The sequence below is a fragment of the Melozone crissalis genome, unplaced genomic scaffold, assembly GCF_028551555.1.
Source record: "Melozone crissalis strain CALT ecotype California unplaced genomic scaffold, PUWL_Pcris_2 ptg000027l_1, whole genome shotgun sequence".
Classification (NCBI taxonomy): Eukaryota; Metazoa; Chordata; class Aves; order Passeriformes; family Passerellidae; genus Melozone; species Melozone crissalis.
In genome coordinates, this window is record NW_026535805.1 from 39559703 (window position 1) to 39575932 (window position 16230).

General features: G+C 45.2%; 2 protein-coding genes across 3 annotated transcripts; both read left to right on the forward strand.

Annotated features, from left to right (window-relative positions):
* The first annotated feature begins 533 nt into the window (after window positions 1-533).
* On the forward strand, window positions 534-3481 carry MRPL18 (mitochondrial ribosomal protein L18). Its single transcript, XM_054280197.1, has 4 exons — window positions 534-676; window positions 1130-1310; window positions 2787-3021; window positions 3280-3481. Exons 1-4 carry the CDS (start codon window positions 625-627, stop codon window positions 3349-3351), a joined length of 540 nt encoding a protein of 179 aa, XP_054136172.1. The 5' UTR covers window positions 534-624; the 3' UTR covers window positions 3352-3481.
* A 1051-nt stretch (window positions 3482-4532) lies between these two features.
* Window positions 4533-15858, forward strand: PNLDC1 (PARN like ribonuclease domain containing exonuclease 1). 2 transcript variants are annotated; one of them, XM_054279777.1, is made up of 19 exons: window positions 4533-4615; window positions 5080-5137; window positions 5254-5327; window positions 6273-6306; window positions 6431-6554; window positions 7153-7241; window positions 7503-7609; window positions 8932-9011; window positions 10006-10143; window positions 10737-10806; window positions 11059-11144; window positions 11368-11423; window positions 12492-12559; window positions 13345-13398; window positions 13614-13656; window positions 14193-14292; window positions 14744-14919; window positions 15082-15180; window positions 15708-15858. In XM_054279777.1, exons 1-19 carry the CDS (start codon window positions 4540-4542, stop codon window positions 15772-15774), a joined length of 1599 nt encoding a protein of 532 aa, XP_054135752.1. In that variant the 5' UTR covers window positions 4533-4539; the 3' UTR covers window positions 15775-15858. The 2 variants fall into 2 exon arrangements, with proteins under 2 accessions (XP_054135752.1, XP_054135753.1); XM_054279778.1 differs by having other exon boundaries at window positions 12495-12559.
* Window positions 15859-16230: the final 372 nt, after the last annotated feature.

Sequence of the window (16230 nt, forward strand, 5' to 3'; positions counted from 1 at the left end):
TTCATCCTCCTTTCAATACAATTTGCTCTTAGATGGCTCATTAAAAGCATTTTCAGGACTACAGCACTTAAATACAGCTCCAAAGTAAGGCTCCTGCGCGGTCATGCTTGCAGGAGGATGCTTGGGGAAGGCAAAGAAGCTCTGCTGTACCTGTGTGCCGCACGAGCAGTTGCAAAGAAGCCTAAAACAGGATGATGGTAGCTCCCAAAACACCTATTGTTGCTCTTTACTCACTCTTTACCCTTTCCTTTCCGCGCCTTGGTCCCTCTTCCTTACACCCGTTCCAGGAAAAGCCGACCCGGAGGCCGGCATTCCCTAAAGCCCTTTTTCCGCGGAGAAGAGTTAAAAGATGATCGCCCGAGTCGGTGCAGTGTTTTTAGCTCTGTTTTACGCGACGCGAGTAGCACACAGCCGCCCCTCCCCGGGGAACTGGGGCGGCTCAGCCGGCGGGGCGGCCCCGGCCCGTCGCGCGGCGCTTCCGCCTGACCCTGGGCCGGCAGCGGGCGGAATTCCCGCGGCCGCTTCCGCGGGAAGCGCCGCCCCTCGCGCATGGCGGCGCCCGGGTGTCCCTGAGCGGAGGCGCGGGAGTGCTACCGCCCGGGGCTGTGGCGGCTCCGGCTCCCCATGGCGCTGAGCAGCCGCCTGCTGCAGGCTGCCGGCGGGCTCCGTGCAGCGGGTAAGCCCAGGGTTCGCCGTGCCGGCCTTTCCGGGCTGCGGCTCCGCCGCCTCCGCGCTCCCGGGGCCATCCGGCGGCCGGGTGTCTTGGTGCTCCGGTGTCAAGGATGAAGGGTTTATAGCTTGTTGTTTGGTAGCTCTGCCTCTGGTTTCTTGTGTACTTCGCTTTCAGCGTTTTGTAAAGCTTTGGACCTAACGATTTCCTAGTCACGCGTGAGTTTGTATTTTATATACGAGTTTAGAAACGGCGTTAGTATACTTGCAGTTCACCTCATAAATTGTGGAAACAGGTGAGGTCTTGTCATTCAATTTTAACTGCTTAAAAAATAAAAGCAAGATGATTCTACCCTGCTGACTTCTGTAAGCTATGTCATTCTGTACTGTATCCATTCTGTTGTCTGCACTGCATGTTTTTTTAATCTTTGGTGGTTTTGTATCTGCTCTCTCCCCCCAGGTTTTCGTTTTGCATCAACTACAGCCAGTCTCAAAACTGAGACTGAAGTGGACACAAGTGAAAATGAGATTGTTGCCCCAAACTTCACCAACAGAAATCCTCGGAACTTAGAGCAGATGGCCCTGGCTAGGAAGGAGCGGGGCTGGAAGACAACATGGCCAAAGCGTGAGTTCTGGCACAGGTGAGTCAATTAAGTTAAGCCAGAAATTAAGACTCTGAAAGAAAAAAAACCCTCAGAAACAACAAAACAAACCCCAGAAACCTACATACAAAATATATATTTTGGGTTGCTGAATCAGTTAGCACATTAGTGTTAATCAGCGGGCATCCTCTATGTTCAGAGAAGAGTGGACTACTAGCACGTGAAAGCATATGTAGTCAAGATTTTTCCATCTATTGTTAAAGCAACAGTAATGTTGCTTAAGCAACAGCTTTTATACTGCATTCTCTCGCTCCTGTGCTTACCATGCTTCATGGTTTTATTTGAGGCGCCACAATAGTCTGTTTAGGGTTGTTTTAAATTTGTAGGTTTTGTTTTGTTTTAATTTACTTGTCCTCTGGAAAATAAGTTCATTTTAAGCTGGCATTTCAAAGTCTTTATTTTGTCCTTGTGAGGAGAACCCCATCCAGTTTGTTCATACCAGGAAAGCCGATACTATCTCAGTGCAATAAGAAATAGTTGCTCCTAATAAATATTCTGCTGTTCTGTGTGGATGCTTATGGGGTACTTTCTGACCACTTGCAGATCTCAACAAGTTGCTGTGTCAGATCTCAACACCTGCTGTGTCAGCTCAAGCTTTTAAGGGACTGAATAGTGACCCCAAAGTTCCATTTCTGTTGGAGCGGTTCCCCTCATGTATATCTGTTCCACACTGTACATGTGTACAGTGCTTGGTTTGGAGTGGGTGCTGCTCTGAGGCAACATAGGACTGTGCCCTGAGTAACTGATGAGAAGTTGCTCTTGGAATTTCACTCTTCTGAGCTACCAGTAGGAGTTGTGTGAGTCAACACAGGCAGGCTGCTGGAATGACCACAAAACTATGGCTGAAATGCAAACAATGCACTTAATTTCATTACCTTGCTAACTGAAGGAGCCCAAAGCAACACCCAGGTAGAGACACAGGCAGGAATGCAGGCACTGTTAGGCCTAGTCTGTGCAGGTGGTGAGCCTGCTGTTGGCACCCATTTATTAGGGGCATTTAGGTTTGCCATCATGCTGTGGTCTCTCCTGTGCTTTTTATGATCTCTGAGCTTTGATGGTCTGTCTGTCAAAAGAGGGAGCTCAAACATGTCCATGAGAGAGCCTCCAAGGCTCTTCGAACACCTCTGTTACCTCCACACAGAGATTCTACTTCTCAAAACAGTCAGAGGATAAACAGCAGTAGGCATAATATGTGGGGTTTCCCACAATGTTATTCTCCAGGACTTGGCATTCCCAGCTGCAAGGTCACTTGAGAGAATCCTCCTTGATATTCTTCCGCTTTTAACCCTTTCCTCCCAACATGCGTTCTATTTTGTGTCTTACTAGGCAAAACTTGTAATATAATGTAATATATTAATCCACTCAATTTTATTTCATAAAGAGAGTAATTTAAGCAGTTGACCCTGTTCTCTGGAAAGACATTATAATCCTCTTTTACTTCTTTCCTGCCCTCAGATTACGGCTAGAGCGGACGCAGCATTACGTAGAAGCCTTTGTCGAGCGCTCCAACGGGGATGTTGTGGTATCTGCCTCTACCCGAGAGTGGGCCATAAAGAGACACTTGTACAGTCCCAAGGGAGTAGCTGCATGCAGAAACCTTGGCCGTGTCATAGCACAGCGCTGTTTGGAAGCAGGAATCAACTTTGTGAACTTCAAAGCCATTATCCCCTGGGAACACCGCTGTGACTCGGCAAGTACCCATCTACTTATTCCTTTGGCCCTTCTTTCCTTTTTAGGCATTCATTTTACTTCCCTTCACCTTCAATTTTCTTACGTAGCTTGACAGTCCTTCCTTGCAACACTCAGAAGGGCTTTGACAAGGTGCAGTTCCTGATATTATGCTTCCATGAGGCTGTTAACCTCTGCCCCTCCTTATAACATGTTCCCACTGATATTTAAGTCCTGCTGGCTTTCTTTTGTATTTATTTGTGTCTATCTTTTAAACAAGATCCAGGAATTTGAGAAAGCTGTGAAGGAGGGTGGTGTTGTTCTGCATGAACCAAGAAGAATCTACCGGTAAAATGGAGATTGTTGGGAAGACTTTCTGAGGAACAAGGATCACTTCTTTGGGTTTCTGTACTGGCAAAGGGAAAGTCCAGAGCTGGAAAAAGTTGGAATGTGTCATCTTATAATAAAATATTTTCAAATGGGTAGGAGTGTGTCATATTCTTTATTCTAAAATGATCTACACCTTTAATGGTAGAATAAACTTACCATAATTCAGCTTGACAAAATTTATTAATAATTCAATGTTTTAAAAATATTTTTTTATTTTTGATATTTGATTTTGTTTGTTCCAGCCTGAACTCTGGAAATGCTTTGATATTTGATCCCTGTATACTGCCAGTCTAACCTAGCAAAGTGTAGACATTACATTAATGTTTAGAACTGTGATAAAGTGATAAAGATGCGCAAAGTCTTAATGAAAATATTAAACTCCCCCAACTCATCTTTGCGCCTTTCTTGCAATCCTGAGGTTCTAACTGCTTAACCACATGGATAGGTCTAGAAGGCAAGCTGCAGAAATTCATGCTATAGGGAATAAGAAGCCCCTTTCACCCCTTGTGTGACTGTCTGCTGCTTGGCACAGGCTGGTGCTGTCAGCATCTCTGCCTGATGGCTCGGCAGAGCTCCCAACCACGACCAGGCTGTGAAATCCCCACAGAAAATGTGTTGGAACCCTCTGACGGGCAAGTTCAGGGCGGCCAGCCTGGTCAGTGCCACTCCTGTGCCTGTGTCCCGGCGCTGTGCCTGCTGTCTCGTGTGTGCGCGCTCTGGGGCAGGAGAAGGGAATGCCCAGGGTCTGTGCCGGCATTCAGCAACGTGCGAGGTGAGCCCGGCCCGCTTCTGGCATCTTTATTAAATCCTCAGACATAGTGAAAAAAACCACTGTTTTACTGGATTTTTACCAAGTTGTCGGTTCGTAATAATAGCAGATAGCGACAGCCCCTGAGCGATCTGTATTTCCAGCAGGCGCGCAGTGGGAGCTGCCCCTGCGCTCCCTGTGAGCGGGGGCTGTGCCGGGCGCCTTCGCCGCCTCTCCAATTTCCAGCCTAAACCTCCCAGTCTCTCGTTCCCAGCGCTCGGGTCCCGCTGGAAACTCCCGCGGCGCTGCCTTTCCCATCCCCTGGCGCGGATCGGGCCTGCCCCGCGGGGCAGCGGCGGGTACGCAGGCGCGCCGGCCGGGCCGGGCTGCGGGAGGGCGGCGATGGAGGTGGGCGCCGAGGGCTTTGCCCAGCACCTGCCGCGCCTCCGGCGCCGCATCCTCCGCGCCGCATTCGTGGGTGAGCGTCGGGGGCGTCTCGTCTGGCCCCCAGTGCTGCCCTCGGCCCCCCAGGGCCCATGCCCGACGTGGGGGCCCGGGCACTGAGGGGTATGGCAGCCGATAATGGCGCTGCTGCCCAGAACTGCGAGCGCTGAGGCGCGGGGATTCAAACGGGGAAAGGGAGCCCCAACCGCGGTGCTGGCCTCGGCTCGGCCGGCTGGGGGCCAGGGGTGTTGGGGTTCGGGCTGGGGCCACGGACACAGCACAGGGTGACCAGGCCCCTCCTGAGGGGCGTGCGGGAGGTATCCCTGCCTCATCCTGCCCCAGGAATGAGGCAGCTGGAGGTGTGAGCCCCACAGCTTTTTCTCTTGAGCCTGCTTCCCGAGGTTTGACAAAGGTTACGGTGAAGAGAAATGTGTGAGAGACTCCCGTCCTGGTGGTGTGTCGAATTCAGATTTTCTTGTGTTCTTTCCACTTGAACAGCCCTTGATGTGGAGTTTACTGGTTTGCATTCAACTTCCCTACAAAACAACGAACCCAGGTAAAGCTCTTGGACTTGAAATGTGAGGGAGACTTGTTGCTCTAGCCCTGTGAGAACAACCTGTGCATAGCAACCCTTCTTGTGTGCCCCCTCCCCAATTCTGGTTTTGTTCCCAGCCTGTTTGACTCCCCTGCGGAGCGGTACGGGAAGGCCAGGCAGAGCGTTCAGCGCTTCACTCTGGTTCAGCTCGGTAAGTGCGGCTCTGACACGGAAAGTGATCTCCCGAGGTTGTGCAGGTAACTGGCCTTTTGCTAACACGTGCGTCCTGCAGCTGGCTGTGCCCTTAATTCACTCATTCCAGAGACGTTTGCTTGTTGGGTTACCCTCACCGCCCCCCCCCCCCCGATGTTTAACACGATCAGCTTTTTAATAAATAAAGTTAGGTGGGCTGTATTGTTTTTACGGGTCTAAAGTTGACCATATTTAAAGGTCACAGTTAAAAATACAAGGCTTTTGAATCAGAGGATGCAAGCAAGAAGCATATGACGGCAGCTCCTGTTCAAAGCTGTCATTTGATACAGTGCATTATGAGTAAGGGGACTATGAGGAAAATGAAGGCTGCTATTTCTGTTATTCCTAAAATAACAAATCAGCATGAGAAAAGGCCTGTGGAGGAGAGCTATTGGCAGTTAAGAACCATGGCAGTAAGGAGTCATGAAGCAAGCTTGAAAACAGTTTGAAATATTGTTGAAAGTCTTGGAGTATATAAGATCTTCATGTGCCTTTTAGGGACTAATAGAAGAAAAAAGAACCTGAGAAGTAAAACCCATGTTTCAGTCCTCTGTGGTGCCCAGGTTGTTCCAAACACTATTGTAGTGTAGTTGGTCTCACAGACTCATCTGTGTATACACAGTCAGAGACTCATCACCATCTCACCTCTTGCCATTGCTCAGTCTCTCTGTTGTTTAATTCAGATTGGACTCATTTTCCCACATAGCAGTGAAAGCTTGTCCTGTTCAGCTCTCAGGAATCCAGGGAGTGGCCTGGCAGATGCTGCTAGGATTGGCACAGTGACATTCCTGAATGGAAAGCATGTATTTCTTGAGGGGTTCTCCACATTCCTCATCTCATTTGCAGGCTGTCAGTAGACATCCAGCTAAATGCTGCCATCTCAACAGAGGTTTCTTTCTTGCAGGGCTGGCAATATTCTCAAAAGAAAATTCAAACAAGTAAGTCAAAAAGCAGTTTTCTGTTACAATGAGGATAGTGCAGATAAAATTTTACACATAATTCTCTTTGGGCAGAGTTAGTTCTTGTAATTATCTTCTAGAGATATTTTTCTTTTCATTTTAGGTATGTGGTGCATTCATACAACTTTTTTCTCTTTCCCTCAACACTGGGAATAAAGGATGTGGAATTCACCCTCTCTGCATCTAGTATTCAATTCCTGTCTCATTATGGCTTTGACTACAACAAGGTATGTAATCTCTGCTAGAAATGCAGAACAGAGGAAATCTGTGCAACTGCAGAAGAAATCAGATTAGTATCCCTAAATGTTAACATTTTTGGGGTAAATAGCGTCTTCCTAAAGTATGAATGCATCATGCAGTTCGTTACCAACAGGGGTAGTGAGTGCTATTTTTTCTGAGCTAATGTAAAGGCAATAACCACATCCTTGGCAGCATCAGACAGATTCTCCTGCCTCAAAAAAACCTCCCAGAACCTTATATTTGGTGAGTTACGGATTTGCTAAACAAACCCTGGTGGGTGTCTTTACTATCCATGAAGGTGCAGAAGTATCAATTTACAGCATATTATATATTGCCACAATTCCCATAAAATTCAGACTCTGTCATCCCATAAGAGTGCTGTTTTGCAATTCTGGGCAGGAACCATCTTATTAAAGGAAAAGAAGAGCAAAAAAAACTGATTACAGTTGACAAATATCCTTTTCTTTCCTCCATACCTGTTGGATTGGCTACAGTTTGTTTGTCCTGACTAATCTGCTAATTCTCTAATGTGCTGTGAGACAATCCAGGGGAATGTAACCAAGCTGGCATTTTCTCTCCCCTCAGTTCCTCAAAGATGGAATCCCGTACATGAATGAGGTACAGGAGAAGATCCTTAGGCAGCACCTCTTAGCAGGTACCTGGAAAGTCTGCAGGTGAGCACTTCTCCTCATACTGTGCCCATGGCTCAGCTTCACACAGATCACATTTTGCAGGAATACTGAAACCTGTTGGGCTGAACAGCTCGCTGCCAGCTGTTCCAGGTGCCATGGTGTCTGAAGGAAGATTGAGATCACAGGATGTTATGTGGAGAATTGGGTGCATGTTGGGAGATGAAGCTTTTGCATTCCTGCAGCAAGGCACAAGGCTTCACCTGTAAAGAGCTTTTCTCACCCTGCCTCTTTGCCCTCATTCAGCACCAGTAATGCAGACAGGGATGTCCTGAAGAAAGCTATCGATGAAGTGACCACTTGGATAGGTGCAGCAAAGGAAGAGGATACTATGGTTCTGCAGGATCTGAGTGGTATGAAACAGTGCCTGTCTTAGGTGCCTGTGGGCTCTGAGTGGCTTCATCATTTCTTGTGAACCTCTGGGGCTATAGCTGTCCTTTCTTCTGTTAAATTGCTTTATTGAGAGGGAAAGCACCAGTGCCCATCCTGCCTTTACAACTCTTTACCACAGTTTATGCTTCACCTCCTGTCAGGAATTCATCTCTGGGCTCTTCTGCTCTGCTCTGCTGGGGTAGTGGGTCTTTCTGAAGCAGAAGTGGATGTCTGGATGCTTGGAGCATGCTTTGTTGTAATTAACTTCCATTTTGTGCTTCTTCTGAGCAGCAGCTGGAGAATTAGTAGTCACTCTGAATCAGGATAACGTTTTACATGCTTTAAATCCTGGGTGATTTGGGTTTTTGTTTATTTTCCTCCTCTCCTTTCAGAGTTGAGTCCCTCTCGTTGGAGCAACCGGGAGCCCCCTAGAGATACATATATGCCAGTGGGAATAAACAGGTCACTTAGGTTGTGGGAGCACTGTAGCAGAGCTGAGGAACTTCTGTGCTGACTTGAAGAACAGGGAAAATTTGCAGGGAATAATTTGTAGGTTTACTCACAGAACCCAAAACTTCATCTTCTAGGTCATATAGAAAAGGTTAGGAAGAAGAGAGTATTCAAGGCTATGTCTGTTGAGTTTTCTTTGGAGAGTATGCAATAGGAGGGATGGAGACTGTGCTGTGCTTTTTATCTGCTTTGTCAGCTAGATATAATACTGATATTTTAATAGTCTGGCGCTGGTGAGCACCTGTGATAAGAAAGACATTTGTTTAAGTAAGCAAGAAGACTGATTCAGGTGTCTCTTTTAGTGCTGTTCAGAAGAGGACTGGGTTAGTTCCTTGTCAGCTGTGGGGGAAAATGCATTGCTACCCTTTGTGTGCTTGGCTTCTGGGCCTGTTGCTCTGAAACTGTCCCAAACCAGACAGCGTCTCTTTCAGAGTAGTAGCCTTCCTCTTCAGTTAGTCTTTTCCTTTCATCTGTGTCCTTACAAAAACTCATTTGCCTAAAATTTTCACTGTGATTTTTGGGGTTTTTTTTGTGTTTTGTTTATTTCTGTGGGTTTGTGGTGGTTGTTGTTTTTTTGGGGGTTTTGTATGTGTGTGTGTCTATGTTTTTTGTTTGTTTTGTTTTCTTTCAGTCATTGTGTGTGGTAATGTACCAGGATCATATGTTGAGGAATATTTTCTATATGTTTGGGAGAGACATGTCAGTCCGTCTGTCTAGAGGAATGGTGTGTTTTCCTTAATGGGCTTGTCTGCACCTCTGGAGCTTGTACTGACATTTTTTTTGTGTGTCATAGGCTATCATGTGATTGAAGTTCAGCTGGTTCTGAGGCAGGCTCTTGAAAATGTTTGGACAGAGCCTCTTGGAGACAAGAAGGTGAGATGGAAATGTGGACCTTTTGAAAAGAGGATTTCTCTCTGGGCAGATAGGACTGGTATTCTTGCAGGGATTCTGAAATGTTGCTTGTACTTTTAATGATAGGGTCAAGGAGCAGAAGAAGGCAATGAGAAAGGAAACGTCGATTGTGAGATCTTAAAAAAAGGGACACAGAAAACTGAGCAACTCTGGTTTCTGTTTGTCCTGTAACCCCAAAATCCTTTTAAATGGAAGTGCTTGTTCCTGGAGCAATTCTGGAGGCACCTCTCTGTGTCTTCAGACTTAAAGTCTCTCCTTCAATACTTCCACAAGAATATACAGTTTTAGCATTTTCTGTGGTTTTCCTTTGCTGACTCCTGCCATGAAGTTGCTTTGAAGACTTTTACTCTGCGATTTGCTGTTTTGCTATTCGTTACTGCAATTTTACATTCAGTACAATATTTTCTGTACTAAAACTATGGTTGTAGACTTCTCAAACTATGGGTTATGGGTATGATATCAGTCAGTTGCTTAGAATTAGCTTACAGAAATCTTTTTTTGCATTAGTCCTGCTTTGGTCTGATAACCAATGCCTCCAGAATGTCAGATTTACCCAGCCTTCTTATCTGAAGAATTGCCTTTGGCAACTCTGCTTGTATGATTGCTGTTTGTTTCTGGGATTTTGGTACTATGAACTTACCGTATCAACTTACATATGAACTTACCATCAAGTTAAATTGAATTAGGTTAATTTGTGCTCAGAAAAGCCCTTTGGTAGGAATTGTCCTCTTGGGTAGAGAAGCACAATTAAGACTCACTTTGAGCAGGCCTGTTTAGTTACTGGAGCACTGATCTCCATATGGAAGTGAGACAGTCCCAAGGTCCCAGGGGATGCAGTTTTTCAATCCTTCAGTGCCTTGAAGCTGAACTTGACCTCAGCATTACTGACCCCCAGTAAGCAATGTACATACAACTAACATGGGAGGCTGAAATACTCAGTGACTGTTCTTTTCAGGTAATGGTGAAAAAAGTGAGTCCAGAGCATCGTCAGCTTCTGGAGAACTCTTCATACGACCGCTGTCAGAAAAAGCTCATTCTCCTGTCTGCCCGGGGCTTCACCAACCTCTTCCAAATACTTGTTAAAGTCAAGAAGGTAAAATGCCTTAACCCTGCTCTCATTTTTATCTTTTTTTAAATTTTGCTGTGTTAAACGCAATATTAAACACCTTTGTGTTACAATTTGAGTCACCATCAAAGAAAGATGAGCAGATTATTGCCTTTTGGGCAAGCTGTGCTTTTCAGCATGCGTCAGAGGAGTTTATTGGACCTTGTGGACCATTGGTCTGACTTTGTGTGGAAATTCTTGCGTTCTGTATGCAGCTTATCAGATGAATTTCAGCTTTAGAGGACTATGGGTGATGTGCAGCAAAGACCATCCCTGCCCTTGCAAGTGGGCATATAAATCTGATGGCTGGAACCTTGTTCAGCTGAAGCCTGAATCCACTTAGCTCCACTGAAAATAGAATGCTGCTGAGACAATAGCTTCTCAGAGGGTCCACAAGTCTGATTTCTTGAAGGCAGTAGTTCTCCAGTGAGCCTTGCTGCCTGAATGACTCCTGTGTGAGTGTGTGTGGATGTTGTGTGCTGGAGGAAAGGGTTACAGCTGTTGAGTGTGCCTGTGTTTACCTCTGAGCTCTCTTCAGAAATGTGCTCCAATGGGCTGTTATGTTTATATTCCTCCCATAGCCCCTGGTGGGACACAACATGCTTATGGACCTGATGCACCTCCACGACAAGTTCTACAGGCCCCTCCCAGGTACTGCTGTGCGGAGCTGCTGTCCCAGGCTGCTGCCTTTGCACTGGGGGTGGAACAGGACGTGCAGTGGCAGTTTGCCACCACAGACACCTGCAGGGCTTAGCCAGCAGCAGGGCTGGTTGCCTCTTCTGAGTTCTAAATGGTGGAGAGAGCATCATTGCCTGCTGCCACTTCTCTTTCCTATTACTTTATGGTTGCATGGGATTTTCCTTAGTTTCCTGATGCCTTTCTCCACGTGTGCTTTGCTTTCAGAAAGCTATGAGGAGTTTAAAAGGAACATTCACAACCTGTTTCCTGTCATCATAGACACCAAGACTGTAACAAAATCTATGCAGAAGGTGAGATGCACAGGTTTTTTTGTTTGACGTTTTAACTTGTGTTTCACTCAAGAGAGAGGATGTTTTTCCTCAGTGCCCTGTGATAACAGAACTGCAAACAGTTCTCAGTGTTGCCTTGGGAAGTTCTAATTTTAGATCTCATTTAACAAACTGGCAATGTAAGTAATTGAGCTCACCATAAGGTCTGTCGTGGTTGGTTTTCTAATACATTCTTCCTTTATAGAAATGTCTGTGTCCTCGAGTATCTAGTCTTGTGGAGGCATATGCAGTTTTGTGCAGGTAAGTGGTGGCCAATAGAGTTTTCAGCAATCCCTGTGTCTTCTTTGGAAAGATATTTCACAGTCAGCCACTTCCCATGTTCATACTTTCCCTCCTCTCAAATGCTTTTCAATTGGATCCTTGTCTTTCTAAATTTAAGAGCAAAGGATTTGCACATCTTTCTTATAAAGAATTTGTGTAGTAAATTATTTGTTCTGAGTCACTTCTCTCATTGAATTGCCCTTATTTCATTGGTCACAAGTTTGGTTTGCATACAACTGTACACTCAGCTTGAGAATTATGTTGCTTATGCCATGTTCTGAAATGAGTAAGATGCAGTTCTTGGTGAAAATACATCCTAATTTCAAATGCCTGTCCTAAGAGAGGGCTGTGTGAGCCCAAAGCAGCAACTAAAGACAATGTTCAAATGGAGCACATGAGTAGATGTTGTACCTCATGAGCATAGTCATGATGTGGTAGGAGACTTACTTCATACTTCTTTTGTGAATTAATTTTTTTGCATGTCAGTTTTGCTAAGGAAAGGAAAATTTTGCCTGTTTCCCATTACCTCCTAGTCCCATGAAGGAGATGCAAAATTAATATTTTTTTTTAAAAACAGTACTGGGATTCTCAGGGTTTGTTTATTAGCAATTTCAGACTGCGTATTCTGCTTGATTGTTCTTTGTTTTATTTCTGTCATTCCAGGGGTATCTGTTTAACCCCCAGGGTTCCCCGTTCAAATAGAACCATCTAGTAAACCTCTTTCCCTGCAGTTTTAACTCTGCTCACTTTTTTTTTTTTGTATGCAATTAGAACAAATTGCTGCTTACAAGTTTTGAGTGAGGGAAGGGACTAAGAAAGGATTTAGGAGTTAGTTTTCAGGAAGAAAAACTGGTATTTTGAAAATACTTACTTGAGTAGATATTACTCCAGTAAGTATTTTAGCCTTTTCCTGGAGGCCTACCAAAGTTCACTTTAAAGTCTCCAGTAGCTTTTTTCTGAAATGAAGCTACAGGTCACTAGAGAACAGTAACTTTTCTCTAACACACTGAGAAAAGACAAAAATATCACACATCCACTTGTCTTCAGCAGCAACCTGAATCCCAAAGGTCCACCGTGCCCTGTTATAGCTCTTGCAAGTGGCTGCTCAAGATACGGTATGTTCTTAAGCAAATCTTCAGAGTCACATAGATCAAAAGAGCTTTGTTGCACTGTCTGGGTGACCACATACAAAGGATGAAGGAATGCCAGTGGGTCTGCTGAATTTGCCCAGAGCTGCTGATACGGATTTTTGTCCAGACCCAGAGCCTGGGCTGCCAAGTTCTGCATGTCCCTGGTAGCTGCTGAGGGAAATGCAGGGCAGGTTTGCCTCGTGCTGCTGGTACAGACAGCATTCACACTGTGTTGGGCTGAACTGAACCTGACTTGGACTGTGAAGGGGCAAGGGGAGGTGGGGAACAGCTGTCTTAGAAGGGAAGGTAGAAGGAGCTGATGGCAAAGTAGCAGGAGCTCGGTGGCTGGTCCAGGACCATGGTGTGATACTGGCTGTGAGGCAGATGTTTCCTGGCTTCTCCTGGCAGCCTCGTGTCCTGCAGCACAGGGCCTCCTGTGTTTGAAATGGTTCCCATACCACCAATAACACAGACAACACAGTTTGGTTTAGACTTTCATAAAAGTTAAATTTTTTCAATATGCATCTTGCTAAGGTTTTCAGGTATTCATGTAACTGCTGCTTCTTTTTTGGTGTTTTAAAATGCATTCTAGAAGCACAGCCTTTTTACTGAGTGTCAAGTTTTCAGGGCGAGGAAGGAAACAGAGTTGAGGGGAGGGGGAAAAGAACCTTTAGAATAGTGGATCTCATGAATTAGGATTCTGCAGTGTAGTAGTTTTCACAGCGTGCTAGATGTGTTTACTTCTTCCTGATTTTGTTGGACCCTTACAGCCGAGAAGAAATTTCCTCATGAGGCAGGCTATGATGCATTTCTCTGTGGTTCAGGTAAAATGCTTCTTAAAAACTCCTTCAGAGTTTGTGTTGGGATTTGGCCATCTTTTCCTTCTCTCTAGATCTATTTGATGCTAAGAAATATTTGTTTATATACTGTCTGTTGCTCTTAGTAACTTAGCTGCACTTCAATGCATTTTTGCTTTCTATGTATTTAGCTGTGTTTCTCTAGCTTTCTTCTAATGCCACCTCATTATTCCTTTCTCTAGTTCTTCTGATGTCAGCTCATTTGCTACTGTGCAGATCCACAGAGTGAGTAATGTTTAAGTGTTGACTGAAAATTGCATTACAAGGGATGTTTTTCCTATGGAAAACAGTCTTCTGTTTGCCCTGACTTTTTGTTTCTCAGACTGGTCTTCCTTTTGGACAAAAGAAAGTGTTATTGGAAATGTCACGTCCTAATTTGATTTTTATTTTATAAATCTGAAAGTAGTATTTATGTCAAAGTTTTATGTCAAAGCTGACATTTTAAAAATGAAATGAGGGGCCATGTGATGGCTCAGAGGTTGGGAAATGACATTGTGACTTCTTTATTCTTGAACAAGCTCTCTCAAGTTCAGTTCACTTGGGTAAGGGTCAAATAATTTTCCATTAGTTTCCATTTTTGAAATCTGTGTGAATCAGTGCCTTCAGTTAAGTTCCCTTCCCTTTTCTTGCAGCTTTTTGACTTCTGTAGGAAGATACTAAGATCTGAAATATCTATTCTGTCACTAGTTGAAGAGCTTGAACTGTGTAGCAGTGCAGTACTGGAGAAACAGAACTTTGTTCTCTTTTGTTTTCTGATGCAGTGGTGTGGTGGAGGCTGAGCCTTCTTTCTCGCAGTACCTCGCCGTGCTGGCCGAGCACGTGAACAAAGTGAATTTCATCCGAGGTGGTGTTTCAAGCATTGTGCGTATGAATTGCAGGTCTGTGACCTGTGTGTGGGGTGCCTAGGCCAGCAGCCTGCTTGATAGCTTCCTTAGAGGAGAGCAATCCACTGGTGCTGGGGCCACCTTGGCAGAAATTGTCATCGTACCAGTGATGCAGTGGACCTTTTGAAATGGCCAATGAGTTGAATTTCTGCTTTACACTATGTATTTATGCTGTTATTCTGTAAGATGGCATTAGCCAGTTTACATTACTGTTTCTCAGGTAGTTTTTCTGTGGTAGTCGTGACGGACGTTTGCTTTTATGACAATATTTAGATGAATTTTGGGGCAAAAAAGAAAAAACTTATACCAACAGCAGTACTGTACAACCTGTTATTTATTTATCATGTTCTGCATATTTTCTGATTATATAATAGTGGCTCTATAGTATTTCCAAATTCAGGTATGTCTCAATACTGTACATTTTCCAGAATTTTTCTGGGGAAGATTCTCCTTGCCGCCATCCCCCTGCCTTGGTTGTTCATGTCCGAGGCTGGCCAGGGCTGACCGAGGGACAGATTTACCAAGAGTTTAAGGCTCGTTGTTGCTTTGATGTCAGACGGCTTTCAAAGAACCAGTTCATTCTGCTCTCCAATAAATACAAGCAGTAAGTGATCAGAAAGTCTTAACTTTGAGTCCTCTCTCCCTCTCCAGGCCTTTGTCCCACCCTCTCTCTGCTGTGACAGCTCTTGGATAGAAATCGCTGCCCTGAGCTGTGGGGTGCTGTAAGCAGCCTGCGGGCTGGGCTCAAGGCGTGCTTTCATTGCAGGGTCAGGCACGTCCTGCGGGATTACAGGCACCACCCTCACCTGCAGGTCTCCGTCTATCGCCACTGGAGGCACTCGCCGAGCGTGAACTGCCTGCTGCAGTGAGTTGCGGGGGTGGGGGAAGCATTTCCTTCAGGTCCGAGCCCTGGCACAGCAGCAGCTTGCCTGGTGTTTGCAGTGTCCTCCTGCCAGCCCTCGGAGGAGCAGGGCACTCGGGAGCAGGTGCTGGGTGGCTGCTCCTGAGCTTTCCTGGGCTACTGGACTTTAATCTTGCTCTTGGTTAACCCAGGAATGTTTCCCCGAGGACAGCACAAAACTATGGATGTGCTGTCACAGCAGGGAGGTTGTAATCTTAATGCTTAGTGCTGTAGCATAACCTCTAATAAGCTTGGTGAGAGGGAGGCAGAATCTCAGGTGTGGGATGGATGTGGGATTTTTTTCTACAGCTGAATTGAAAGCTTGGCAGTGGGAGAGAATTCCGGATTCAAAGTGCATCCCTCTTGTGAGATGGTGACAGTGATGCTCATGCCTTGACATGGTTTGAAAAAGAATCTAAGCTCTTAATAAACAAAAATTAAAGCTGTACATATAAGTAGCCTAACATCATTTTATTATTCTTGTCTCTTAGAATCTCTGGTATTGTGGCACTGTGGTCTCTCTTGGCCTTTGTGCTTGGAGGAGCTCGCAGCTGTTGACTCTGAAGGACTACTGTAGAAATGAGATGTGAGGAACACTGATCTTGTTTCTTGTGTTTGTCCATTTTGTTTTCTTTCATTCAATAAAATGAAAAAAAAAGGAAAAAAACCTCAAAAATTAATACTGTTTGAATTGTTTTCTTGGAAATCTGTTTTTTAAAGGGGATGTGTTGCTTTGCAATTTGTGATATTTTGTAATCTGCTCAAAGCATCATCTCCTCCTGAAGGGGAGATGATTGTTTCAGTGCCTAATTTTCTTTGGTCCTGTGTAGGTTCTTCACAGCTATTCATACCCTCAGTTTGTTCCCAGGGCTGGTGCTTGCTGCATAAAACACGTTTCTGATAAAGTTCAGGAAGTTCTTAAATGAAATATGCTATTTTAGCTTCAGTTGTAAAGCAGGGGAAATGTCACTGTTTACCAAATGAAAATGGGCAGAGTTGATGGAGAAACCACTC